This window comes from Ophidiomyces ophidiicola (genome assembly GCF_022830035.1).
Source record: "Ophidiomyces ophidiicola strain CBS 122913 chromosome Unknown scaffold_12, whole genome shotgun sequence".
NCBI lineage: Eukaryota > Fungi > Ascomycota > Eurotiomycetes > Onygenales > Onygenaceae > Ophidiomyces > Ophidiomyces ophidiicola.
In genome coordinates, this window is record NW_026054652.1 from 46,179 (window position 1) to 73,557 (window position 27,379).

Here is a 27,379-nt window from a genome sequence, read left to right on the forward strand (position 1 = left end):
CTATCACAATTTGCAACAGCAGCTCTCCTCGACTACAAATTCAGTAGATATGCTCGAATTAGTTTCTCAGTTGAGTGAGAATTCAAAGAAATATAGAAATAGAAATACACATACACATGTATTTTTATATATATACGGAGTATACAGAGTACATGTATATGAATTATAGGAATAAAACTTAGTATAGAGTGCTTAGACCTTTTAATCTACTCACTATCACTTTCTTCATCCCCCATTACAACCCCGAGAGCTTTCCTTAGCTTGGCAGTTTCATGCTGTAAGGCAATCAATTTAGCCATAACTGCCATCAGACTAGGGTCCTGGCTTTCAACTCTTATCTTTTCCTTGACCTTTACGTCTTCACCCCTCCAGTTAAATACATCCCCTGCCTCATCATGAGTCGACTGCTTTGTACCAAAGAGGCGATCACGGAGAGAGAATCCACTTAGTCCAAGCTCGCCAGAAAAATAAGTGGGTGGGTGCTCAGAAGCGCCCAGAGGTTCAAGAGTACGCAGGTAGAGGACAAGCGCGGCCTCAGAGATAGTAAGATAGAATGAGAGATAGCTTGAAAGAGGAGGGTCGAATGCCTTGGAAAATAGTCAATGAGATTTCTTGGGAATCGAGCCACTGAGAAGGGACACCATACATTCGCATCCACACTTCCTTCATTCCATGGCTTTCGCGTATCTTCTCGCTCGCCTTTTAAAGCATGCTGTGCCTCTCTTATATGGTCCTGTAAAAGTCGCAGTTGGCCGGATATAAAGCTGGCGTTCATGGGGTCACCTGTGAAGGTGCTGACATCGACGACATCAAGGCAGTCGTTAATATGCCGGCGAGCCGACACGAGCTGCTCCAGAACTAATTCCGGGGCAGTGGGGGCGCTGGAAAGAAAGAGCCTTGTGGAATTTGAGCCCCGCGGAGGAGCTAAAGTCTGCATACGAAGATGCACGTCCTGTCAACGGCAAAATGATTAGTCCACCATGGGCGTCGCCAGCGGTTCCATTCTACATAGCGGGGTTCATCAAATGTCCACCAAGTACCTCCCCTCGTTTCTCGACAACGTACCCCCTTGACGATCTTTGGCCCAACCCTAGTTACATATCCCTTGACACTCTCAGAGCGTAGAGACGACAGCACCAATGTTGAGCCTGGTTCGGACGGGGCGAGTAGGGCGGCGCATTCTTGAAAGCCTTCACGTAAAGCAGCCAAAGAATCCTGCAAGGACCGTAGCAGCCACAGTAATTCACGGGACTAGACGGCGTGCGTGTCAGCCTGTTCGGCTCTGGGTGTAGCATGGAGAGCTGTTACCAGCGAATCTTCCTCCTCGCGTTGCAGCTGGGTGGGCGGCAGCTGTGGGTACACCCACGCCGCCATGGCGGATACCTTAGGTGAATTAGGTGAATTAACCAATTAACTAGGTAAAGCGTTTCGCGCTGTGTCTCAGCAGCTCGGCCGTCTTCTGGAAGGGCTTCGGCGTCGGCGTAGAGGGATGGCTGACTAAGCCGGCCGTCCAGGCCGACCTCTCGCCACGCGTCTATTTCTGGAGTCGCTGTCGTCGTCGTCCTTCCTGGTTTTCCTTCACCCTCAATTCTACTCCGTACTGTGCGCTGACAGCTGGGAACAGCGTGATCATTAAAGGGAGAGGAGCCTGCCGGCATTCAAGGACCCCTCTTGAACCCCTCTCGGGGCTTTGTCGGAATTTTAAACGGCGCCTCTTGACTCCTCAACCGTGCGGTCTACACGTCGTCATCCAAGGGGTGTTTGATTGCTCCCGAATGACAAATTCCCCCCCTCCTGCGACAGCAATCAATGGATTCGGGCCCGATAGTATCGCTCTTATGTATAGGGGGATGTCGCCTATCCCGGAGAATTGCTGGGGCTTGGCTTCGCGGCTAGGGTCTCTCCACGCGCCAGCGGTTTGAGATTGCTCCACGTCAAACTCAGGTGCGGCAGTCTATGTTCGACCATCGCGACATCCGATGGTTCACGGAGAGTTCGCCCCAATTTTGAAGCTAGCCACCCTCATGCGCTCCCATGCACTAAAAAACCCCCGATTGGGCAAGCTTTTCATTTTTTCCATTTCCCAAAGGACCCGGCCTTTTCCTCTCCTGGACATGGGCCGCAGCCTCCACATTGGATTCTGCGACAGAGAGGATGTCAAGCCAGGTTTCATGGCACCTTAAGCATTACTGTGACCTCCCCGCGGCAGGACTTGCAAGATGGAGCCCGTCTCAGCGTCTTGGCCTTTCAAATATCTCCTACTGACCACCCAAATTTCTTACCTATTTCTTCCCCTCTTGTGTCTTGTCGCGTTCACTTACAATCTTTTTTGTGGCCTTCTTTTCAGTCCACTGGTTGAAGACGATCGCTCGAGGGATTACTTTCATTCCATGTCAGTCTCCCTCCATTCATTCCAACCATTTGCTTTTTAATGAGACCACGTTGATCGTGGATCTTTTTCTTTCACTCCTTTCTTTCAATTTATTCTTATTCTTCGACCGGTACTGGTGAACGAGCTTCGGGGGAAACTATAATATCTAAACACAACTCCCAATAAGCTGTGCAGTTCTGATTTCTTAACCGGACTCGAAGAGCGCTTCTCAAGCGGGCACTTCGGCATAACCAAGCCATTCGCCAACAATGTTTACGAAGAATTTCATTTTTGCTTTGCTCCTCTCATCGAGTCTTCTCGGTGCGGTGGCTGGCCAGCAAAATAACGGGGGAAACAGAGGCCGTCAGAACAACGGTGCTCAGAATGGCGGACAGAACGCTGGACAGAATGGCGGCCAGAATGGCGGCCAGAATCGTGGAAATCAAGGGAACAACGGTGGCAACCAGGGAAACAATAACAACAACAATAACAATAACAACAATAACAATGGGGGCAATGCTCTTTTACTGAGAGCTCAGAATGTTCAAAGGGGAAGCCAGAATGATGGAAATGCAAATGCAGAAGAGGGCCAGAGCCCTTCAAAGACGTATGTCTCTATTTTCCGTGGCTATCTTGCTTTTACTGACAATTAAATGATAGCGATAACGCAAATTTCATCAACTTCTGTACCGGAAAGACATTGACCAATGGCCTTCAAAACCAGCAGGGTTCTTGCAACGGAATTGGTTCGTTTTCTTACGTGGCTAGGTGCTTCATCAGTTCAAGCTGACTTAAAGATAGTGATGGGTGATATCCCCAATAAAAATAACATGGTCTCGACCATTATCACAAATCCCGGCCCCGGCCAAAACCTGAACCCCAACACTGACTTCAATGTCAATCTTCAAGTTACAAACTTGGTTGCGGGCTCATTCACCAACCCTGACAACACCTACTACTCCGCTCCCCAGGAACTCCAAGGTGGCAAGATTGTTGGGCATACCCATGTTACCATTCAATCTTTGGGTAACAACCTTGCGACCCAAAACCCGCCTGACCCAGAACAGTTCGTCTTCTTCAAGGGTATAAATGATGCAGGGAATGGACGAGGCGGCCTTAGTGCTGCAGTTGAAGGTGGATTGCCAGCAGGCGTATACCGCGTGTGTACAATGAGCTCTGCCTCCAATCACCAGCCTGTCATCATGCCTGTAAGTACTCTATCTATGCATGACTTTCTACGTCTCGGGTTTGCTAACATGAGTCGAAGGTCGCGCAACGTGGTGCCCAGGATGATTGCCAAAAATTCACAGTCGGCCGAGGAAATAACAACAACAATAATAACAATAACAACAACAATAACAATAACGGCGGCAACAACAATAACAACCAAGGACAACAGGGCAACCAAGGACAGCAGGGCAACCAGGGCCAAGGCGGCAACGCTGGCAGGAACGCCGGCGGCAATCAGGGACAGGCTGGTAACCAAGGCCAGGCAGGCGGCCAACGACAAGCCGGACAGGCAGGCCAACGACAAGCTGGTCAGGGACAGGCCGGCCAACAAAGACAGGCTGCCAATCAAGGACAGGCAGGCGGTCAACGGCAAGCTGGGCAGGCAGGCCAAGGACAAGCTGGCAACGCCGGCGCCAACAGAGGCGCTGCTGGTGGTAACAGAGTTGCTGCTGCAGAAGCCGCTGGCGCTGACGGTGAAGAAGGTGGTGCTGCGGGCGGTGCTGCTGGTGGAGCTGGCCGCGGTGCTGAAGGTGAAGTTGCCGGTGGTGCTGGAGGAGCTGGTGGAGCTGGCCGTGGTGCTGAAGGTGCTGAAGGTGAAGCTGCTGGAGGCGCTGGTGGAGCTGGCCGCGGTGCTGAGGGTGAAGTTGCCGGTGGTGCTGGAGGAGCTGGTGGAGCTGGCCGTGGTGCTGAAGGTGCTGAAGGTGAAGTTGCCGGTGGTGCTGGAGGAGCTGGCGGCGCTGGCCGCGGTGCTGAAGGTGAGGCTGCTGGAGGCGCTGGTGGTGCTGATGGTGGTGAGGCCGCCGGCGGCTTTGGCGGTGCTGGAGGTGGTGAGGCCCGACGCAATACCCAGGTTCGCCAGGGGACTCAACAAGCAAAGGCGCGGCCACGTCGTGCCTTTGTTAAAAGGGAGTTCATTGCTTAAGGTTGTTTAAAATGAAGGAGGGTCTCGTTGCGAGTTGTAGTTCCGCCCCAGTGATATCCACCCCTTTCTCCTCGAACTTCTCCCCTGGCCTTGCCCCTTGTCTCTGGATGTGATCTATGGCACCGCGCGAGTACTCGACTTTTGTGTATTATTTATGTCTTTCCTTGGGATTCTTTCTTGCTCCTACTTCTTCAGCTGTACAGGAAATTTTTTTACGTTCACCCCTTCTTTCTTCCCCCTTGTCTTCATCCCTCTGTGCCTTTTGATTAATTGGCCCTATCTTTCCTTCGTTAGTTCGAATACATGTTATGAATAAACGTTCGAACCCTTAGACAATGATAATGGCTATATTCATTAGTAGGCTCATCTAGATTACGTTCCCTGCCCGCCCTGGTAGAACTCCAGGCGGGTTTGGGCTTACTGGCGAATGAGGTTCATCGAATAACTAGGTTGTTGACTGCCAGTTAGTAGGTGAAGATGAATTCTGTTCCCAGGCACAGAGTAACCTTCTAGAACCGCAGATGATACGTGATCAACCTCTAGAAGTACTGAATAGTAAGTACTACCTACACACGGTAATCATGTCTGCTAGGTCATGCATACATCGCCATAACAGCGTCCCCTATATCTCTGCTGCCCCGTCCGCGAGGTACCTGAAGGCACCACCAAAGGGAGGCCCGTATGCGAACCGGTTTTTCAACTCACCCTGCCAGCAGGAATCGGTCTGCCATGGGCTAGAAGATGAGCCCAAGGGGTGATGGATCGCCAGGCTGCATAAAGCGCGGCAGTTCCATGGTCCCGGCGCTCCTGGCTGATCAATAAGCCGGTTCTGGGCCTGGCGCCAGGAGGTGTCACATAGTTAGCTTCGTCAACCGCAACGCCACTCGCCTGTCAGACGGCCATAGTCGACATCAAGCTATCCCCCTAAGACGCGTACCGCATCCTCAATCCTTCTTCTGCCTGGGGTGGCGGTCTCATCTGGCGCCAAAGAGGGACACTTCGATCCTTATGCAACAAAACGAACCGCGTTGCATCCATCAAGCTGTGTGGTCTCCTTTCGCCTAGTGGCTGTGGTCTTCTCAAGGCGCAGGAGTCGGGCCCCTAGTTAAGCGGTCAGCCCCATTCGCTAACCTTGGGCTACTTCATTCTTGCTCTCCGCTCGTCAACTGGGTGAACTCCTGTTTGCGGCGTCAGCCCCTTTCGAGGAGCTTTTCCATGCACTTGATAAGGGGCGGCAAAATGAACAAACACCTTGCAGCATGGGGCAGCATTAATTCACCCTTCGAAAATTTACTGTTGTCCTTGTTCTTCGATCCCATAACAAGGCACGTTAGGGCCGCTTGTCGGAATACTGATACCTCCAATAACAATAGAGAAGCCGGTAGAAAATTCACCAAAGGAAGTTCGATAAGAGACAAAAAAATTCTATAGGAGAAATTGCTGTGGGGGCTAAGACCCTTCTGTCCCATGCTTCCTTTTTTTTTTGGAAAAATGCCGTTAACAAGAGCTTAGACGTGATGCGGTCATTCTATATCCTATTCTCCGTTTTCGCTGCTTGCAAAGTTGATTTCTTCGATGAGAACCATAGAACCCTGCAACACCTGTATCAGGAAATGATCAAACAGAAGGCGTCCGTGCTGCACATCGTTACACACGACTCAACGCATTCAAGGTCTCCTGCGGAGGATTTACAGTCAGAATATCAATTCCTAAAACCGATAGCATATCCGCAGAACAGAACTAGGGCTTGATGGTATAATGTGTGGTATTGGGACAAAAGAACACTTGAATGCCGTCATCACAATCTATTTCAAGGTATGGAAGTCTTGGTGTGCCCAAGGCCATTATTGATGATAAATATTGAAGGAAATTCAAAATGCTCAAATGAGGTCAGGTTTGCTATGTCTAGTCAACTTGTCACTGCTAGATTCATTTGCGTGTTTTGGACCCATGTACTGCCATGCCCTGCTATACTGCGTCCAGAAGTGTGAGATAATCTTTTAAGAGAAGCCGAAATTCCGGCCTCGAACCATTTCAGGGACGTTCAGGCACTTGCATAAAGTATTTGCTATTTCGCAAAGGGGTAGCAACTTTAGATATTTTTAGAACTGGGCAAGAGGAAAGGCAGCCTGGACCCTGTAGTGCTATACGGAGTAGTGGCTAATTTATATACAGAAGGATGAACAATACAGCTGTTGCTGAAAGAGTACTGTCCTACGAGGTATTTGTGTCGCACTTGAGAGGCGGAGAAACGTAGCTAGGGTGGGCAAGTTTCCTTCATTATTGGCAAATACAGATCAGTCGATAGAGAGCAATAATCAATATATACTCAGAACACCTTACATTTCAAACTTGAGGCGACGTCTAGTATAACAAGTGTTTCTGGCACGTGTTATCATCAATATCTGGGCTCTCACCTCTCCATTCTGTTTATGTTGTAGTATGTTTAGAAGGAGTCAAGGTCTCTATCATATTATTCCTCTCTTGAATTATGCCCTTTAGATAAATCCTCCTAAAATCTGGGATGTAACTGATATATCTAAACATGACAAGAACCGGTAGAAATTCGGAACAGAATACTCCGTATAGAAGATTAATCTCTATTCCGCCACTTGAAGTGTTTCCTGGTTCTCAGCAATCAGTAAACTTGCTCTCATAGAGAGAGAGGCCTTCTCTGCAACATATCATGGATTCAGTTGAAAATAGTGGGATTTGAACCCACAGTCTTCCTCCTCAGGTGGTTGCTCCCCAACAACAGACCACGCCGGAAGGATTTCTGCGGGCACTGGCTGGCGGCATCAACCCACCCTCCCCATCACCCATCACCCCTTGCGTTGCGCTGTTGGCCGATCACTTCGCCGCTCTGCGTCTCCCAAATTCGCAGTGACTCCCACAGGTTACTCCGTACAAATCATCAAATAAAAACGCCTCTTTTTGACATGACGCCTCTTGGCTGTCTCGAAGCCCATGTTCCGTTCGCGCCGGAATCCCTGACCTGTCCCGCATTAGTTATCCTCCAAATTCATTTCAAGAGATGTACGGAGTGCTCCGCACAGCATACTGTCACGTTCTCACCCAACCCTTGCCCTAATTGCTTAGTCGGTCGAAATCCTGCTATGATTAGCCAGACAACCGGTTAACCTTTGCTAGCTCTTCCTTAATCAACCATTTAAAACCCTTTTACTTGCTCACTTGGCTCTCTTGATCATCAGAGTAGGATGCGTCAGGCGCGGCGTGCAGCTCTGCGCCTTTCAGAAGCAAATTCCACGCCCGCCTGGGATTTCTTTTGTAAAAGGACGACGGAGTAACGGAATAGTTACTAGCAAGGGTCGCGGCGGTTCGCGTAGCGAGCGCGACGCTGCTCGTTACAAGATACGAAAAAAAAGACATTACTCGTGGCGGTCAGAGTTACCGGGAGATTTCGGGATCTGGAGCAAAAGGATAGCGGTGGCTTTGCGATTTCAAATTCGCGCCTCCGAACGGCTTTTATCACAAATAATCTAACTGAGCCCGACGCCTTTCGGTCCCGGGCACCCGAAAACCGACGGGTGGCATGTCCCGCCCCCAGATTCCCGGGAGTTTGGTCGATATGGAGAGTAGTAATATTGGGATTTCGCCTGGGAATTCGTGGACAGTATCTCCCGACCGTTACATTTTGGATGTGCCGCAGGAGGATCAATAACACGAAGGCCTCGCGGTTAATTATTAGATTTTTGTAGAGTGGATATAGTATATATAAGACGGTATTTAAAGTCAGGTCTAGCAATATGAAATGAAAATAGCAAATGCCTGTTCTAGTAGCATGTCACTCGTTAGAGTGTAGATATCCAACATAACAACAACGCTCTTTGTGTAGAAGAAGTAAGAAACAATGTAGTGAGACTAAAGTGTAATAGGAAAAGCCAAGTGAGACCAAGGTGTGAAATTATAGAAGGGTATGTTAATGTGCTGAACTGCAGCCGAGGTGATAAGGGATCAATCAACACAATCCCGAAATTATTAGCCAGCATCGAGGAGATTTCAATTCAAGAAGCATTGCAGGTATATCACCTTTGCCCGAGAGAATGTTGAATTCGTTCCCAGGGTAGTTCCTCGCACAGATCAAGTACATACTTATCACAATCGTCACTTGCAACACCTTACGCCCAGGCTCCGACTAGACTCATTCCAAATGCGCCAGCGAGAACCAAGACGCATGCAATGATTCGCTTCTTGCCCCTCAGTGTTCGCCAGCTTTCGTCGCTGAGAAAATCCTCAGACAACAGCTCAACAAGAGAGGCGAATACGAGAAGGCCCGATGAAATGGCATTCATTGTGCCAACCATAATGAGACCGACTTCAGATTCCGGCTCGTAGAGTTGGTGAGTAGCCAAGCCGATTGCCTGACCAATCGGGGTTCTGGTTCCGCATCCTTAGTCCACGTCCATGCTTTTTCGCTCTGAAGGTATGAGAAGATTAAGAAAGATCCACTTACGTGCAGCCATATGCGAGAGCCATGAGCCATGGCTGGATGGCCTCACGATTCCACGGCAGCGAGGCAATGCGTGCGCCAAGTGCCAAGCCTTCAAATGACTCTATTCGCAAATATCAACGTAAGCCTGTTATGAGCAGTGTAAAAGAAAAGAAAAAAAAAAGGTGGGGGCACGTACGGTGGAAGGTGATTGCAATGAGCAAGACAACGAAGTCGTTTCCGACGGAAACGCTCAGTGCCATCCCAATGAAGACGCTGTGGAAAAGGATACCAATCTCAAGCATGACACATTGCATAAACGCCTTTTGCATCTTTTGCTCAGGGGTCAGGATGATGGGGCTGGTCTCATCGTGTATGGCGGCCTTCTCGCTATCGTGAGGAGGAACCATCTTCTCGTCGCTTGTTGTAATTTCGGGTCTGTCGCCGCTTGTACTGAGACTGGCCAATTCACGACCCATGCTCGCCGACCGGCCAGAGAGCGGGTCGTGTTCCAAATGGCCGGTTCTGTTCGCACTGATACCGTGATGATGATGCTCGTTGACGCGAGAGTGGACATGCGGCCGTTCGTCGGCCGATGAAACCGATAAATCCCGATTATCATTGCACACCAAGCGGGTCACCTCTTTGGTGCTGCCACACACATGGCGAGCCGGGCTAAAAACCATTTCCACAATCATGACCAAAAAGACAGCTGCTAGCGCAATAGCGCCGGGGATTGCAGGATACTTGTCAGTCCAGAATGACGACAAGCAACGGTTTCCAAGCGAGATGAAAGCCGTTGGAAGCAAGTGAACAAAGGCCGTTGCTACCAGGACCCCAGTACCGAAATGCCTGACAAAGAACAGGAAGGAATGTGGAATCCGTAAACGCGGAAATCGGACTGTGAGCATGGGAAACGAGCACGCAAAAAAGGACACGAAGAGGATGATGCCGAGTGCACCCACATGTAGGCCGACATTGTAGTTGGGTTTGGGGCCTCCTGTGCTGCAAGAAACTGCCTGTCGTTTCTCCATTTTGGTAGGTGCCGGCCTTTGCTCTGTAAGGGAAGAGTGTCAGCAACAACGTTCATGAGTAGGTAGATAGCATGGATATACATACTTATTTCAAAAGTTGAAACTATGACTCCCATATAGTAGATAGAATATAGGGCCATAAAGACGCCCGATAGCCACCAAGGCCAGCCATTGCTGGCGGCAGTCTTGAGATAAGAGGTCAGGCGGGGCGCCTGGTGTTTTGCAGAGCAAAATTCTGAAGGCAGTCAGGGAAAAGAAACAAATTAGCGACGATCTTTTCATAACATGTACGCACTGCGGCCACACTAACCTTCGCGGTATTCACGAAGAAGTTTTGCATCTGCAAGCGGGCAAGCAGGCCGGGACGACGGCGGAGCGTCTAGACTCTTTTCAGGACCCTCATCCGCACCGGTCGGAACAGCAGGAGACGAGGCACCCGCAGAGGCGTCCCGTAGCTGCGTGGCATTGACCCGGCCGTTGAGATCTTCTCGCGGGGTGAGATCGGCGGAAAGTAGTGGCGGGTTCTGGTTCCAATGCGGGTGCAGGAAATCGTTTTCGGTCCGGGAAGGGCAATTCATGGCGACTGAGTATTGGATAACCGCAGCGACTCAATTGCGAAGAGAAACGGGGTGAACGACAGGGGATCTGCCTGGGCTTTATAAGACTTCGGCCGATGGATTTACGGCTTGGGCTCTTGGTGGATGCGATCAACTAAGGGAGTTACAAGGGTACTCGGTACTTCGAATACGCATGCTCTCTCTATGGAGCCCGGAGTACCGATTTAGCCTTTGCGCCCGACACGTGACGGGCCCCTCTAGCCGCCGCACCGAAACGATCCGTCTGGGATACACCGCGATAACGACAACGACGAGCGCGCATCCTGGCGCCATGTCTTCGCGCTCCTTTCTGCTGCCGGGGGACTCTGTCTCAAACCCCCTCAGCGCCTCTGCCAAACTTGGCACCCACCTCCACATTCTCCCTCCCGCGAACACCGCCGCCTCCGCTTCCGCCGCCTCCACAGTGACAAGCACTCAAACAGGCCTCCTGCTTTCCGACCCGAAACGAAACACACTCACCGTTCTTCCGTTTCCCAATCGCCGATATATAGCTCAACCCAATGATCTTGTAATTGCCCAGATCAGCCGGTCCAGCTCCGATTTCTTCCTCTGCAGCCTCTCTCCGCATACGCCGCATGTTTACCTTGCACACCTTGCGTTTGAAGCTGCAACGCGGAAAACTCGCCCGCAGCTGAAATCTGGAGAACTAGTTTACGCGCGTGTTATGTCTGTTGGTGTTGGACCTGTGGCGGAGATTGAGATATCGTGTGTCAATCCTGCAACTGGGAAGGCAGAGCCTGGCGGGTTGGGTCCCTTGAATGGCGGGATGGTATTTGACGTCTCTGTGGGCCTTGCGGATAGGTTAATGATGACCGGAGGTAACAGTGGCTTAGTGGTGCTAGACGAACTAGGGAAAAAGCTCGAGTCACATGGCGGCTTTGAGGTTGCTGTGGGTCGAAATGGTAGAGTATGGATTGATAGCTCTGCAGATGGGAAAATCGGAACCTCGATAATTGTTGCGGTTGGAAGATGCCTGAGAGAGGCAGATGAAAAGAATATCAGTGTGTCGGAGCAGAAAAAGTTTGTTTCAAAAGTTTTGAGGGAGATGGAATTGGGGACTTGATCATTGTCCTGTCCAGCATCGATTTCTTTGTTTCACTGGCTCTTTTTATTCATATAGGGATGTTGTATACCCTGGCGTTTGGAATCGATAAAGAAACAAGCTTAGAAGGGTTGCTATGTGCTTTTTTATTCATAATAGGCATTCATTTAGTTATAACATGATAAATTTCCGATGCATATCCAGCAAAATCAACTTGGAACAATCATTATATCCGCTCATGTGAAACTATAGGACGAAATATGGACAATTTTGGGGAATTCTTTACTTCGAATTCGTCCCCTCAATGGGACCATAGAGTAAACATCGCATTAGAATCGGAAGAATAGATATTACTTCCATATGTCAACTTGTATGAACTATCATTAAGTCAGTATGCTGCTGGTATAAAGACATTTTAGTCTCCGGTATTACGCCAAAGGACATACCAGAACTGAGCTCTCGCTCTCTCACCTCTGCAATTCTCACCTGCCGCTGAATCCAAATCTGGGCACACCATGCCGTCACCAGCAAGTCCATCATACGGGTTTCAAGATCTTTGACCACATGGAGATCCGGCGCAGACTCGTTCGTGGACAGCGTTTCCACTGCCACAAGTTCTCTGTCCCCGTTTTCCCATTGTAGCCTATCCGCTTTCCGCACTTTTTTAGTGGGTCGCGTTCGAAAGAGTAACTTGCTTTTCTCGTTGGAGGAGGGGCGATGCCAAAGCTCCCACATTTGGCGAAAGAGTGTGCGATTCAGCTGAAGATATAAAGTGCCAGGCAGCGAGCTACGGCGCATCCCAACAATCTCAACGGCGTCGGAAAGGGGTGGCTGACTGAAGTAGTAAACACGTTTGCTTCTAGTTTCCAACGCGGGGCCTGGGTTGGGGAGGTGGCGAGACAGGGAGATGACGCTGTGGCCGGCATCAAGTTCGTGAGAGAGCTCGTATATAGGGGCTGTTCCACAGGACGAAGCTGAGGTGGGTGATATAGGGTTGATAAAAGTTTTATTAATTTCAAGATGCGATATCCGTGAAATAGTGGAGTGCGGGGCTCCGCGTGATGCGGAGCCAGAAGTAGATTCCTCATAGGAAGGAGGAAGGGTACACTGTAGGTTCAGCCCTGCAGGTTTTTCACGGAGCATTTCAAGGAAGTGTTTGATATGCGATCCACTGCATGGAATTTATCAACCTTTTCGGCCGTGCTAGCAGACCACCTATACTTCAGTCTGCCTCTCAAAGTCGTGGGTATAAGAAGAATGCACCAATCAAAAATCAAATATATACTCTAAAACACTTATCCAACAAGATCCAAGCCGATCTCTAAGAATCTGAAGTCGATCTCGGGATCGTTGGAGAAATGGGGCAGATGACATCACGGTAGGTAAGCAATGCCAAACTATCCCTCATTAAGTTAAGCGTGAGTTCCATAAGGTTAGGTACAAACTCATCTGATAAGATGTTTGCATTATCCGCATGAGAAAGCTATCAAAATTTTTATGAATCTGCCAAAAGGAGACAGCATAGAGTTCTTCGTAAGTCAAATAGGTACCTAAATAGGCCAGTTTTCATGTTGCTATTCAAAACTTAGTCTCGGTGTTCCCAATAGTGACACCACGGCTATTTTGTCGCTGGCGACTGGCAATTATTATTCGACACTGAGATTTCTCATGAGGGGCCTTCTCCGTTCAGCAGTAGTGTTCCAAATCACAGAATATATCTGTTTTCACTTATTCAAAGACGTTTGTTGACCCGGAAAGATAATCAGCAGCTTTACACAGCTTAGTCCAGCAGCTGCTTGCTATGCCAAATCTGGTTCTTGCAAAACCCAGAATATCATACTCGTGGGTATTGTTATATGCATGAAGGGGGCACACGTGGCCTGGTCCATATGTTACCGTAAGGCCACCGCGATCTCCACCACATTGACCCATCGTGTACGTGATTCAGGCATGTCCTCTCCCGAGGCTATTGTTTCACCTCTAAGTACTTGCTTTCTCTTCGGGCGCTTCTGCCCATCTCGTATTGGCCCGGTTGTTTTCCTGTCGTCCTGTTCTTCTATTTGATCAACATCCTTCGTCTGTAGTTCGCTCCTTTTCAGCTCTTCGTCTTCGACGATGTCATCAACAACTAACAATGTTCCCGTCTTCGTTTTGATATTACATCCTTCCTTTTCAGAAAGCCATTTCGCAACATCCATCGCTTTTTTTATTGCGCGGCCAGTAGCTTTGATGAATACCTCATCCTTTTTTAGCACCTCAGTGCTCTCTTTCAGGAGCAAAAAGTTCGCTTTATCATCAGTCTTCTTATTTTGAATCTTGACCTTTGATATGGCGCGTTTTTCGGCTTCCCGTAAAAGCTTCTGGACGCGTTTGGCCGCGCTCATGAATGGCGTTTTGCTAGAAACGTAAACAATCTTCGGCACATTTGGTCCGGCATAAGGCGATGCTGCTGGAGGGTGGTTAATCGGGCGTTTCTTGATATGAGCATCTGGACAGAGATCAAAATGAAGGTTAGCATTTGCTCAAACACCTGGATGCATAATTTTTGTGTATCACATTTTGGCAGCTTCAACAAATCTCGGTTCTTTTTCTCAAAAAGAAGCTCCTTATGAACTTTATGCCTGAGTTTCGCCATCACCAGTGGCACCAAAGCTTTGATGAAAACTAGCCACTGACTTCTGTCCTATCTTCACATTGCATGTATTGCAAAATCCATGAATGGAAGAATCATTTCGTGTCCTACTGGCAGCCGCGGAAGAAAGTCTAGCCGAGCCTTATCGATAAACTCTGAAGGGAAGGCGGACGCGAGCCTCATCAAATCTTCTTTTTTGATTTTCGCGATTTCGATTCCAACTCGAGAGTCGAAGCGAGGAGGAGCGGGCACAGTTGTTTTTCCCTTGCAAGTTAACTATCTGTATTGAATTCGAATAGTTCTACGTTTTTTCCCTAGGAAAATGAGTGACCAGCCTAATGGCGTTGCTCCGGAGGCGGCAGAGCGATACGCCATCGGTATCTCGTTTGGAAACTCCAACAGCTCTATAGCTCATATTTCTCCCGTAAGCCAGCGATTCGCCCCAATTTATATCGAATATGAAACGAATATGGAACTAAAACATTCCTCGTAGGAGGGGAAAGCCCAAGTCATCGCTAATGAAGAGGGAGGTTAGTCTTTCATTTCCACCCAAGGCTATGAAGTCTTTCCGCCCGATTAACAAGAACTTTTTTCCGATAGATCGCCATATACCTTCCGTTTTATCGTATGTCGAAGCGGAAGAGTATCATGGAGCACAAGCCAAAGCGCAATTAGTTCGAAGTCCAAAGAATACTGTTGCATATTTTAGAGACTTTCTCGGAAAAGAGTACGTTAGCTACCCCATCATTGATCTGGAGGTTTAGTGCTGTATATGGACGAATACTGATCACTTCATTTCTTAGCTTCAAATCCATAGATCCAACAGCAGCCCACGCTTCTGCTCACCCTCAACTTCACGAATCTACCGTTGCATTCACAGTTTGCGATACTGCTTCCGAAGAACCCAGCATTATCACCGTATCTGAGATTACCACCCGCCATTTAAGACGGCTGAAGCAGTCCGCGTCTGACTTTCTTGGAAAGGATGTCAACGCTGCAGTTGTCACTGTGCCCACAGATTTCTCTGAAGCGCAGCGTAACGAGTTGAAGATAGCAGCAAAGAATGCCGGCATCGAAGTTCTGCAATTCATACACGAGCCGGTTGCCGCGCTGCTGGCTTATGACGCCAGGCCTGAAACTCAAGTCAGAGATAAGTTTGTTGTCGTTGCGGACTTTGGTGGAACAAGATCAGACATTGCCGTCATCGCCTCGAGAGGCGGAATGTATACCATTCTGTCTACCGTACACGATCCAGAGCTTGGAGGTGCCCAATTAGATCAGATCCTCATCGATCATTTTGCTAAGGAGTTCATTAAAAAGCACAAGGCTGATCCGCGCGAGAACGAACGCAGTTTGGCAAAACTGAAGCTTGAAGCTGAGGTAACAAAGAAAGCCTTGAGTCTTGGATCCAACGCGGCACTTAGCATTGAGAGCCTGGCAAATGGTATTGATTTCAGCTCTACAGTAAACAGAACAAGATATGAGCTGCTTTGCGGCAGAGTGTTCAACAGCTTTACGCAGCTGATCGAGCAGGCAGTAAAAAAGGCAGACTTGGATGTGCTTGATATTGATGAGGTTGGTCGTTTTCCCATATGCTATGTATGTAGCTCCAAACTGACGAATGACAGGTCATCCTCTGCGGCGGTACCTCACACACCCCCAAGATTGCCCGCCTTGTGCAATCCCTCTTCCCCCCGAAAACAGCCGTCCAGTCCCCATCCACATCACCTACCGCCATCAACCCCTCAGACCTAGCTGCCAGGGGTGCTGCCATCCAGGCATCATTAATAGAAGAGTTTGAAAAGGATGACATCGACCAGTCCACCCACCCCATGGTGACTGCCGCCCCTCACCTCGAAAGAGCCATTGGTGTCCAACTCGTCTCCGCCGACCAGAGTCCTGAATCAACCTCCATCTTCAAGCCACTCCTGAACGCCGAGACTGCCCTTCCTGCTCGCCGGGTTGCACAATATCCCGCGCCCAAAACTGGTGGCGACGTCCTGATCCGTGTCTGCGAGGGCACTCGCGATATCAAGGTCACGAAGCCAGAACCCAAACCAAAAGCCGCGGAGCCCAAGGACGAGGAGGACTCGGACTTTGACTCCGATGACGACAGCGACGAGGAAGAGGAGGAGATTCGTGAGATTGTGTGGAACATCTCCAAGCCCATCGCCGAGACTGCCATCAAAGGTGTCAAGGCCAGTGGCAAGGTTGAAGTCATGATCAGCGTCAACGAGCACCTAGTGGTACAGATTACTGCCAGGGAAGTTGGCGGGAAAGGAGGCGTTCGTGGCGTTGTCGAGGGTCCCAAAAATGGAGTTACAGCTTAGAGCTATGATGGGTTTGTACGGACGACGTGAGGTGCGGCATTGACTGAGTTTCTTGATTTTACGCGCATCTTTCAAACGCCATCTGTCCCTTTCCTTATGTTTAAAACGATAGATTTGGTGCTTTTCGTTGATCGGATCGTCTCTCTGATTCACAATTCTGCCCCTTTTATTTTATTATTTCCCCCCTATCTACCTAGTCTGTTTGGAGGGGCCAGAAATGAAAGCGGCGTATTTGCACATCGCTGATCTTGAAGGCGCTGGCTTTCTCTGGATAGACATTTGTTATTGATTTAGTTTCATTTCAAAATGATAAACAAAAGCTACCATCTTGCAACTTTTTTTTCCGGACGTGGTTCTCTATCGGAAACCCGGCAATTTAGAGCGACCCTCTAGAACAGCAAAATAAACAAACAGCGAAAGCAAGTTTTGAACTCTTCCCTCCCAAATCTGGCTGCTACCAACCCCGCCCTCCGCGAAGCGTGGTCGGTAGTGTGGTCTCGGCAAGCCACAGTTTGAAACAAGCGCGAGAGCTAAATATCTGACGTGAGGCTGCTCGAGGCAAAATGACCGAACGTTGCACTGTCATGTTGAAGTGATGTACTTTGACATGCGTTAGTATCGAGTTTAATGTAGGGGAAATATAGTTCGACGGAGTTTTTGATCCTTTTTCAATTTGGATGACAGCTTTTCCGAGGTTAGATTCGCTAGTCAGTTACCCTTATGATTGAGTTTCGAGTCATGAGCTCGTGAACGACATGGCAGGGATGACGAAAGATCGAGAACGGTCGATGGCGAAGATATATTTCTCTGCGAATGGTAGTGAGCTAATAATAATTATTATTGGGGAGGGCAATTAATTTCGAAAACGTAGATAGATGAATTTGAGAGACAAATAATAACTTGGGCCTTTAGCATTTTTATCAAAGTAACTATTTGAAAATCCTTCCAATAAAAAAAAGATCCTACCCACCTTAAACGACATTATTTAACATGAAACGCACGATGTGCATGAACCGCACGGGCATTTACTGTTCCTCGCTCCGTCAGTAGTAAGTAGTAGTCACAGCAGCAGCCTGCCCTCCATGGCCAAGGTCATTTTTCCCGAAAGCATAATCTTCACGACCCCAGTTCCCTGCTCGTTCAATCGCACATCGATGCAGAGCTGGCTCTTCCTGCCCATCTCGATCCCTTGCTCAATCGCAAAGGCGTGTCTAGAGCTGGCCCCGCCTTTCTGGAGCGCGAGATACGCTGCCAGTGCACAGCACCCACTCGCACTGGCGGCTTCCTCGACGCCGCCCGCGATAACACGAACCACCAGCCGCGTGATGTACGGCTCCTCGGTAAAATCGGTCTGCAGTTGGATGAAGTATACGGCGCCGTAGCACTCGACGACCGGGGCAGGGCTTGTCTTTGTCGTCGTCGTCGTGGTCATCGTTATCGTTGTCGTGGGTGTTGAAGCGCCTGACGCAGGAGCCGACTTCCAGCCGATGTCAAGAGAGGGCTCCGGGGTCTCGCCGGGCTGAAGCAAGCTGATTAGGGTTGGGCAAGTCGTGAAATCGACCAGGGTAAAAGCCAATCCTCTGTAGATCGATACGACCGCGTAGGAGGCCTTCATCCTGTCCACCAGCGGGCTGGCGCGAAGACTGCGCTGGACTGCCAGAATCTCATCTCTAGGAGTCTCTTTGGCGTGAACGTGGACGTCGACCGGGACGTCAATGGCAGCAATCCGCCTGGTGGGATCGAAATGCGCTTGGATCACACCAGCCTTGGTTTCGAGGGCGCATTTGGTTAACTTTGCTCCTGGCGTGTGGCCGGTGGGGATGCTCGGGTTGGGGAGGGCGGCGAACGCGGCGGAAGCGGCGTCGTCCTCGTTCATCAGGTTCTGAAAGATATACTGAGCAGTTCCCAGCACGGCACCCGCAGCAAAGTTTCGTTCGGCCCCGGGGCTGAACAGCTCTAGCTTGCGGGGTCGAGATGAATAATGGGGCGCATCGTGCAGGAAGGCGGTTGTGGGATGGTTGAACTCTCTGGCTATCTGCTGCTTCTGCTGGTAGGAGAGGGCATCGCCACGGACGCTAACGATCGCGAGCTGGAGGCCACGATATCTGCAGTGCGTGTCAGAGAATGATGCGGTGAGCGTTGAGGCACGCTGGGGATGGCTGGTTGGTGGTGGGGGCGCGATGTCGACTGCAGATGCAGGGCAGCAAGCACATCACCTTTCCGACGAGAAGACGTCCGCCGCAACTAGGAAAGCCAAATCAATGAATCTGTCAGTCCGACCAGCCTCACGGCAGCTTCCAGCAGGAAGACCAACAGCCCGCCTCCCCGTATTGCAAGCCAAAGTCAATGGGCCAACTCGCAGGTCGGATTCTCACCAAACGTGTGTGGCCCAGCCGCCATATTCCCACGAACTGCGCTGAACCAATTGGCTGGCTCCCCCGCGCCAGATGTTGCTGCGATGCAGAGAGATCCTGCTCAAGAAATTCGAAGCTCCACGCCGGCGGAGATTCCCTAGCGGCCGCTGTTAAACAGTCTGGCTGTCACCCGTCCCGCCGATTCCTACCAACGCGTAAGGTGCGGATTAAGCTTTCGTCTACGAAACAGCAGCCTGGGAAGACTGCAAGAAAAAAAGAAACCCAGGACCCAGCGTCGGGCGAATGGAATAATAATGAGAATAACAGCGAACGGGCGCCGGCGATATCGTTTGTTTCCCTGGCGAAAGCGGGCGTGCTGGGCGAAGATCGCTGACGGATCGCCGGAAAAGCCGTTGGAAAGCGTGTTTCATGAATGGCTGGTGACGGCGGTGCGCGTTTTGGCTTTTTGGCTTCTTGGGGAGTTTGGTGATTGGATCAGAACCGAGCCGGAGCTTAGTCTTGGGATCTCTTTCAGCGCCGTGCCCTGACGCCGTCGAGAGCTGACAGTGGAGGGAGACGCCTTGGTTGCATTGCATGCTGCTCTTGGGTCTGTGGACGGCCGCTGGCCACCGCCGGTGCTGGTGACGAGCGGGTCTTCTACGGCATGTACATATCCAAAATTCTACCTGGCTGGAGTTGGCCGGCCGTCCCTCCCGCCACCCATTGGTGTGTTCTAACTTCTGCTTGCATTTCGGCCATTGCTCGGACGGTACGAGCTTCAGGGGGCGGTTTGCTTGAAACCGCACACACATACGCACGACCATCGCTCGAAGGGAAGAACAGGGAAGGCCTTGCATGTCCTGGGAAGCGCACGCACGTCTCAACATACGGAGTACATACAGAGCACATATGTATGCACAGGTGTGATGCACAGTCTGCGATTTGTCTCCGTGCATTGCATGATGCCTACTATTGGCAGCTTTGGAAACACCGGCTTGGGTGTCTCTCTGCGATAAAGGATTCCGTTCCTGAAACATGATATAGTTTTTATTTCGCAGCTGCTCCTCCTTGGTTTCTCGCGGATGTAGGATTCTTCCCTGACTCAGGGCCCGCCGGGTAACAGCCGCGTAGAGACGGCACTGAGTAGCCTTCTGGGAGCGGCGAGCTGCAGAGGGAGGCCCATTATTGCTTATCATCCCACGGTAAAATCCAGGTCGTCTTCATCACACGCACAGACGCGCGACCCGAAGCCCCGTGCGTGCTGGCCTCCTGCGGTCTACATGTGGGCGGGTGCTCGCGTATGTAGTTCAAGAAACAAAAATGGATGGATGCACTATGTATATACAGAGAGAGCACGGCGGACACACATGTAAAGAAAAGCGCACCCCCCGTGGCACAATAATGCGCGGGAAATCGAATTCCAAAGCAAACCAAGGGGCGATCGTTCTGCCGCCTTTGTTCAACACGCCGCTGCAAGCAGCCTTATCCACGCCCATCATGACGGCATTGATTCAGCAGACGGGGGGATCGATATGCGCCTCGTAACGGATCGGGTATGCTTTAGCCCTTTTGGCACTGGACGAGAGAGGTTAATTCATAGACATCATGCACATCCTGTGGCGAAGTCGGCGGGGCTCAGCGTGAGGCGATGGGGGAGGTCTTAGAGTCTATGTCAGCTAGTTGGTTAGTTAACTAGTTCGTTAACTAGCTCGCCAGCGACGGGCCGACTGATATCCTCAAGCACGTTTGTTGGCTCCTGTCCAGCAGCCAGCGCAGCCGGTGGGCGGGAACGGGGTGGTTTATCGACAGCTCAAACCGCCAGGGGCGCGACCGCGAGTTTCACAGCTCAACATCTCCACCGCACGACGCTCCGCGGCGAATAGGAGGCGCGAAGGGCGGGGCCAAGCTGTCGTTCGCCATGGGCGTCCGGCAGGCGATCTCTCAGATCTGTGAAGCCCTTGCGGGTGATCGAGGTGGCGGACTGGACGTATCGCAATTCGCGGGCAGCGGCCAGCGCACCTCGCCAGCAGAACTATCAAGAGACCTTCCAGCGCGCTGGTCGGCGGGTGGCCCGTGGGCGACGGCGCCTGGTGATGATTGCTGTTTTCCCACCGGTCGCGATGGTCCTGCGATGCATGCTGATTGTTTCAGGGCGTGCTAGACGGGGTGCTCTTGTGCCCATCGCCCCGGCGAACTGAAGCTGCAAGGGGCAAATGTTTCCGTGGTCGCACGGGTGGCTCGCCGGCGGCCGGGCTGTCCCCTGCCACCGCGGATGGCCGCCGGAGGGTTCGCAATTGGGTCGCTTATTGCGAGATCGTACTGGGGGGGGAGGGATGAGCTGCGATCAGCCCGTGGCCATTCATTTATATCACAAACACGCAGAGGCTGCGCACCGCACTCCCCGCTGAGCTGTCGTATGTAAAAGAAGCTTTAGGATTCATCAGAATCGATAGTCGCGGGGGCGGCGGGAGTATTAATAACTATCAATCAATTACTTACTATTGATTGACGAGGAGGAAGAGTCAGCACTGCTCCATCGCAGCTCCATGCCGGCCTGAGCCACCCGGCACCGCGTCGCCTGCAACCCGCCAGACCGCCCCAGCACGGCCAGGCAGCCCTATTCGCGGCGTGGGCTGGGCCGGGCGAGGCCTGCAGCTGCGCTTGAACGCCTGCAGCTGCCGCGCGTTGGCGACAAGCCGGACTCGACGGGCTGCACTGTGCGAGCCTGTCTGAATTTTCTGCTGCAGCTGAGAGAGAGAGTGAGAGAGCGCGCACGCGAGAGACAGAGAGGGAGCAGAGAATGCTGTGCTGGCCGCAATCCTGGCCCACAGCGAGCAGTTGAAACGCAGAGCCAATATCCGCAAAGTATCCCGCCCACCACGGTCTCCTGCTGCTGCTCCTCCTCCTACTGCTCCCTCCCTCCCCCCGGCTCGTTGTTGCGGCTAACGTGAGGGGAAACCGGCTCGTCGAGATTAAACAGGGACTGGGATTGACGCTCCGGCGCTGGTGGACCGGGCGGCCATCTGGCGGCACCACCGCCTCTGCAGCATCGCGCCGGCGCCTTGGTTGGCGTCTTAGCGTTGCGGGCCCGCCAAACCATCGCCGCCCACGCCCGTCTGGCATTTATTGGGTTTGCCGGCGTGAAGCACAAGGGTGCCGGAGCACAGGATCTTCGGGACGTTGCCCAAGCGTCTGTCTGCTGTTGCTGTCCGTGGCATTCCTTCGTGGCAGCTCAGCTAGCCCCGGCGTTATAGCTTCGCGACCAGCCTCTCTCTCTCTCTCTCTTTCTTCTGCTTTCCTGCCTCTCCGCGTTCTCGTTACCAACGGCCTGTTCGCTCTCTCGTCCTCTCTTTCGCTTCCGCTTCCGCTTGCTCTGCCTCTCCCCTCTTCGCCCTGCCTGGCTCTCTTTATCTGTGACCCTGTTGCCACCCTCCCGTGTTGTGGTCTGGCCACTACTGCCCTTCCTTTCAAACCCTGCATGCCCGGTGTTTTGTCTCAAGTGCCTCTTCTGCAATTTCAAAACAAAATCTCTCACCAGGTCAGGACCGTGAGGGAAAACACTTTACCTAAATTAAGCCCGCGCGCTGTGTTGCTCGCAGCCTGCCGTTGTGTCGTGCTTGTCGTCCGCTCTCCTTCATAAATAAACATCCCGGCCAAACAACCGACCATATCAAACTCTTCCCTGCAAACAACCCTCAACGCCACCTCGCCCGCCCCGTCCTCTTCCTCTCTCTCCAACTCTTCTCATCTTTGTTGGTTTGAGTCAGATTGATGTTGTTGTCCATTCTCTAGCACTTTTTCCACTCTTTGTTTGCATTTCTGCTGCCAATCCCACAACATGGATGGCCGGTCAGATCATTCCCGCCAGAGCAGCACGTCTTCCAGCAATACCGAGGGTGCAGCGCTGCCATGGATCCTGGAGCATCTCCTGGCCTACCCGGGCAGCTACGAGATTCCCCTTCGCACCATGTACTCTCTGAATTCTACCTCCATCGCTCAGCCTCCTACGCTCTCTGCGCCTCTCCTGCCGCCTACTTCCGCCTTCGCTCGTGAAGCACCCGGAAACGCGTTCCCAGGCAACAAGTCTCCAGTGCTAGGGAGCGATAAGCACAGCATGTCCGATACTGCCGCGCTATTCAAGGCTCAGCTCATGTCCCAGATCGCACAGCTGCCGTCCCAGCCCTGCTCGCTCCCGCCAAGCTTCATCACTTCCTTCGTTCGCAGATGCTTCCCTCCTATCGTCGAAGAAGTCGATTTTCCTCAGTCATTGACCGCGTTGGACTACCTTCGAGACCTGGAGAACCGCAGAAGAAAGGGTGTCATGGAAGCGCTGAGCAGACTGGGTATTAGTGGTGCCGAAGGCGAAAAGGAAGAGCTCTCGCGCCGTTATCCTGGTGTTCTGGCTTGGGTTGATTCCGTTGAAGCTAAAGAAAGAGTTGCTGTGGCGCTCTATACTCAAGTTTATCTACGCCTCCGCCACTGGGTAAGTGAAAACGGTTTTCTGCAGCACCGTTTACTGGATCTTAACTGACAAGCCTAGACTTTGATCAATGAGATGCTCCTCGAACCCTTCAACAAGGCCAATTGCATCGCCATGCTTAATACTCTGTTCCCTCCTGTTGTGGCCACACCCCCCACCGCCCACCTCAATTCAAAGATTCTTCAGGAGCAGCGCATGCATTTTTACAACCTCATTCTCGATATTGGAAAGAGAGGCAAACAAGTTCTTGAGCCAATTATTCAGAAGGATATGCGCCCTGGCGATACCACTGGCTGGCCTGTTACCCAAGACTATATTGAGAAATACCTTCGTGCCGCCAATGCCATTATCGATGAGTGTTCCGAGGTCACAAGCCGCCAGAACTTTGAACAGCCGCCGCAAGAAACCAAACACAAGAACCGGAAGGTTGATTCGGGAATCAGCTTCATGTCGATCGACCGACCCTCCACAAGCAGCAGTGTCGCCAGCCATCATACAAAACACCTAAACAAGCCCCTCCCCCAGTCTCCAACAAATCCCAGACCCAAGGGTGGAACAACGCTGGAAAGAATTGCTAAAGAAATTCGTAAGATGAAATCGCGCAGTGACCTTGGGGATTCGGCGAAGGAGGAGAAGAAGGCTGTACGGGGCCTCAAGAGAATGAAGTCTGGCCTGCTCAAAGAAAAAGATAAGCGCAATTCCGGCAGCTCAGACAGCGACCCTGCTTTCGACCCAGAAGAGTTCAAACAGCGCAGAAAGGAATGGGAAGCCAAAAATGCCGCAAAACTTGAGCATGCGCGCCGCATCAGCGGTTGACACTATCGCTTACGAATCTTCTTATCTGAACCCGACCTTTGAACGAGATGCTACGAGTCTATGAGCGAGAATGGCGTTATTTCGGAGTCCTTATCCCCCGACATAATCTTTTGAATTATTTGGTCTTCTACATTCCTTTCTCTATTACCTTCATTTTCCCTCCAATTTTTCTACCCTTTTTTATCTTAACTCTGACCACTTTTTGACAACTGTATTTTGGTGAGGAAAATTTGTCGAAATTACTACCCCAGCTTTGTTGCGTGCAAAGGAGAGCCTGGTGCAATGCTGGCTGTTATGGAAAAGAATTTCTGGGCGCTCGGTGCTGCGTTTGACTTGATCCCTCCTCCCCTTTGAATGAAAGATGTGTGTTGACTCTCGCGAGCCTGAAAAAAGTTGTCCTGTCTCTTTTGGGCGCTTGCTCCCTTTACAACCTGGCGCCAGGGTGGTTTGCTTTTTTACGTGCCCAGCTGGGAGGTTTGATTTTACTGTCTACGCCTCTTGTCTTGATATCTTTCAGTCATTTCCTCCTTTTCATTCTAGTACATTGTATCAACCCCATTTCTTTATTTTCTCTACCTGTCTTCTACTGTCCATTGCTTAATGTCGGTCCTTACCCCCCATTTTTTACTTCTACGACTGAAATGTGGACGCCTGTGTATCTCTGGAAAGCGGTAACAATAGTTGAACGACCCTATGAAATTTTCTTCTATTTTTTGAGCAACTTTCCGGCTTTCCATTCGCATTTGCTGGAATTTTTCCTGCGGTTTCGTAAGCTGATGTAATCAATAACTATATCAAGCACGTGAAAGTGGTTATTGGTAAACATTATTCCGCATTTGGTGTTCGGATAAATATATATCCTCGGATTGACTTCAACCTCATCGCGACGTTGTATATTCTCTACTACTCCAAGGCAAAGTCGATTCACGAAACAAATTACCTTTCCTACTTTCATCCCACATAAGCGTTGGATGCGACTACACGACTCATGTCGACGGGTAAGCTATTCTGGCTCCAGCGGTGCTAATTCGGCGAATGCGCCGCCAAAATTTCAAACCAGCCTTCCAACGATGAACCCGAACCCTGGTGCCAGATGTGCCAGAATGGCCCCTTGCTAATGGAGTTTCGTCGGAATCACACTGTACACGAATCTTAAAGCTGATCTCTTCTTACCTTTTGTCTGACAAGACGCTGAAGGCACGGAAATATGCATCGCCCCCTCGTGCAACTGCAGATGTTGTGGTTTGGAGATGAGACATGCATTGTTTAACCTGCCCATTCCTGCTGAGATACTTCCAATGCAGGCTGGAGCTATGCAGATGAACCCTCGGAGAGTTTAGGAGACCCATGTCTTCAAGCAAGCACAGACTCAATCGTCCGAAAGCACGTTGCGAGAGACGGCCTCCCTTGTTGAAACGCCGTTCCCTCGTGGCATTGCCCCACTGTCTATAATATCAGTATCCCAGCTCTTACTAGCCAGCTAGTGCATGTCCATGTCCATGTCGTATTAGCTGAAGAGTATTATTCCCCACCTCGAAACAGTGCCAAAGGTATCACGTTATTATCAGTTCCGTTCCTTTGCTGCTGCCTCGATCGGCATAGGATTCCTGTTATCACACGTGGGTCGTACATCTTATCCATGAACATGCCCGGCTAAGCGTCAGCACCCGTCAGCATGTGCGGAGTATACCTTGAACAACGGAACTTCGATGCTTGCCTTGCCTCCACGTGGTTCGGTATGTGGGGGGCATTATGTGCTGCGTGGGACCAAGACTTTATCATTTATCAAATATCCCAGAGCCAAATGGACAGTTGCTACTCTGCGTAGCACTCGACGAGGCTTGTCGTCACGTTCCTTAGGATCGCATTATGTAAATACTTACATTTCCGCGATTGCCGCTTTGCCCCGAGTCGCACAGTGGTGCTCACTTATACCGCATGTCGAAGCTAATAATGGCCCGGCATTTGGTGATATCGAAGAGTACCGTCATCTCCTCAAACCGGCAGCCAATGCACCACATCGTTCTAGGGCTCATTTACTCCCTTCGTTGCTTGCTGGTCTAAACTAATGGGTCAATAGATTTTTTGTTCATTTTATTTATCAATTCTATAGGCAGTGCTAATCTATCCCTGATTCTATCATAATACCATAACAACTTGCACATGAGATACATACCAACACTCTCCACTTTCAAAAATAACTGGTTTCGGCCACTTGTGGTTCTAAAGCTGTTTGGTCAACTCCGGATCTGCCTTTGGAAGTTTGTGATCTCACACTCTTCAAATAAAAAGACAAAATCTATTATTCTATCCCACTTAAGATCCCTTGATTTCGCTTGTTCTCGAAGCTATCGAGCTTTCTTGGACAATTGTTTTTCTTCTGTGATCACCACCACGACCTTTTGATGTTGATAGGTCGCTATTTTAACTCTCTCAACCCCTTTCAGAACTTAGAATGTATCGGTTCAACCTGGTATGTTGACTCGCCACGAGAAATATACGTGGTACCAACAAAATCTGCTGGAATGACTTGATGGTTTTGCTATATCGGACACTAAGATAAGAACTTCTTTGCCACGGTGCAAAGGTTATAACCCTAGGAACGTCTTGTTATGAAATGAAAGATCAAGTCAAATATACAAATTGAATCTGTTAAATACCCATTGCTTCCGAAATACCCGTATCTTGGGCGAGACTTTATCATATTGTGAAACTAGGTACAGATAGGGAAGGAGAAGACAACAACAGTATTAACCAGGATCTTTATCATAAGCAAATAATTAATGGGCAGATTATGAAGCAGATTGAACATTAACTGCCAGGGATTGTTGCACAGATCAGTCTTAATATTTCTTGGACTCACTAATTGATGAAGGGTTAGTTGTTGCTTTATCACTGAATTTGAAATGAAGCGGGGAAAGCTGTAGCACATGCACAACAGATATGCCAGTGAGTTTGAAAGAGCAGAGTCAGTGGAAGTAGAAAGTGGTACATGAATGACAGTGTTGCTGCTCTCTTCTGATGCTGTTGAAAGAAGATCATCAGTAGAGAAAGAATGTGATCCATGAACCACATTGTTGGTACTGTTTTCTGAATGATCT

General features: G+C 50.4%; 9 protein-coding genes across 9 annotated transcripts; 4 read left to right on the top strand and 5 right to left on the bottom strand.

The window, feature by feature from the left end:
* Nucleotides 1–206: 206 nt before the first annotated feature.
* LOZ57_003466 (uncharacterized protein) lies at nt 207–1,374 on the bottom strand (the record flags this gene model as incomplete). Its single annotated transcript, XM_049252514.1, has 4 exons — nt 207–587; nt 647–952; nt 1,066–1,251; nt 1,309–1,374. 4 exons carry the CDS (start codon nt 1,372–1,374, stop codon nt 207–209), a joined length of 939 nt encoding a protein of 312 aa, XP_049108355.1.
* Nucleotides 1,375–2,640: 1,266 nt separating this feature from the next.
* Nucleotides 2,641–4,523, top strand: LOZ57_003467 (uncharacterized protein; the record flags this gene model as incomplete). Its single annotated transcript, XM_049252515.1, has 4 exons — nt 2,641–2,978; nt 3,032–3,117; nt 3,173–3,579; nt 3,639–4,523. The coding sequence occupies 4 exons, from the start codon at nt 2,641–2,643 to the stop codon at nt 4,521–4,523; spliced, it is 1,716 nt and encodes a 571-aa protein (XP_049108356.1).
* Nucleotides 4,524–8,662: 4,139 nt separating this feature from the next.
* On the bottom strand, nt 8,663–10,585 carry LOZ57_003468 (uncharacterized protein; the record flags this gene model as incomplete). The annotated part of the gene is made up of 5 exons (XM_049252516.1): nt 8,663–8,921; nt 8,998–9,097; nt 9,173–10,030; nt 10,093–10,242; nt 10,318–10,585. The coding sequence occupies 5 exons, from the start codon at nt 10,583–10,585 to the stop codon at nt 8,663–8,665; spliced, it is 1,635 nt and encodes a 544-aa protein (XP_049108357.1).
* A 310-nt stretch (nt 10,586–10,895) lies between these two features.
* On the top strand, nt 10,896–11,687 carry RRP40 (exosome non-catalytic core subunit rrp40; the record flags this gene model as incomplete). The annotated part of the gene is made up of 1 exon (XM_049252517.1): nt 10,896–11,687. The coding sequence occupies one exon, from the start codon at nt 10,896–10,898 to the stop codon at nt 11,685–11,687; it is 792 nt and encodes a 263-aa protein (XP_049108358.1).
* Nucleotides 11,688–12,029: 342 nt separating this feature from the next.
* LOZ57_003470 (uncharacterized protein) lies at nt 12,030–12,809 on the bottom strand (the record flags this gene model as incomplete). The annotated part of the gene is made up of 1 exon (XM_049252518.1): nt 12,030–12,809. One exon carries the CDS (start codon nt 12,807–12,809, stop codon nt 12,030–12,032), a length of 780 nt encoding a protein of 259 aa, XP_049108359.1.
* A 749-nt stretch (nt 12,810–13,558) lies between these two features.
* On the bottom strand, nt 13,559–14,301 carry LOZ57_003471 (uncharacterized protein; the record flags this gene model as incomplete). The annotated part of the gene is made up of 2 exons (XM_049252519.1): nt 13,559–14,154; nt 14,223–14,301. 2 exons carry the CDS (start codon nt 14,299–14,301, stop codon nt 13,559–13,561), a joined length of 675 nt encoding a protein of 224 aa, XP_049108360.1.
* A 319-nt stretch (nt 14,302–14,620) lies between these two features.
* On the top strand, nt 14,621–16,628 carry SSZ1 (Hsp70 protein that interacts with Zuo1p; the record flags this gene model as incomplete). The annotated part of the gene is made up of 5 exons (XM_049252520.1): nt 14,621–14,722; nt 14,792–14,828; nt 14,899–15,025; nt 15,102–15,873; nt 15,927–16,628. 5 exons carry the CDS (start codon nt 14,621–14,623, stop codon nt 16,626–16,628), a joined length of 1,740 nt encoding a protein of 579 aa, XP_049108361.1.
* A 1,060-nt stretch (nt 16,629–17,688) lies between these two features.
* Nucleotides 17,689–19,028, bottom strand: LOZ57_003473 (uncharacterized protein; the record flags this gene model as incomplete). Its single annotated transcript, XM_049252521.1, has 3 exons — nt 17,689–18,733; nt 18,845–18,872; nt 19,004–19,028. The coding sequence occupies 3 exons, from the start codon at nt 19,026–19,028 to the stop codon at nt 17,689–17,691; spliced, it is 1,098 nt and encodes a 365-aa protein (XP_049108362.1).
* Nucleotides 19,029–22,820: 3,792 nt separating this feature from the next.
* LOZ57_003474 (uncharacterized protein) lies at nt 22,821–24,278 on the top strand (the record flags this gene model as incomplete). Its single annotated transcript, XM_049252522.1, has 2 exons — nt 22,821–23,465; nt 23,523–24,278. 2 exons carry the CDS (start codon nt 22,821–22,823, stop codon nt 24,276–24,278), a joined length of 1,401 nt encoding a protein of 466 aa, XP_049108363.1.
* Nucleotides 24,279–27,379: the final 3,101 nt, after the last annotated feature.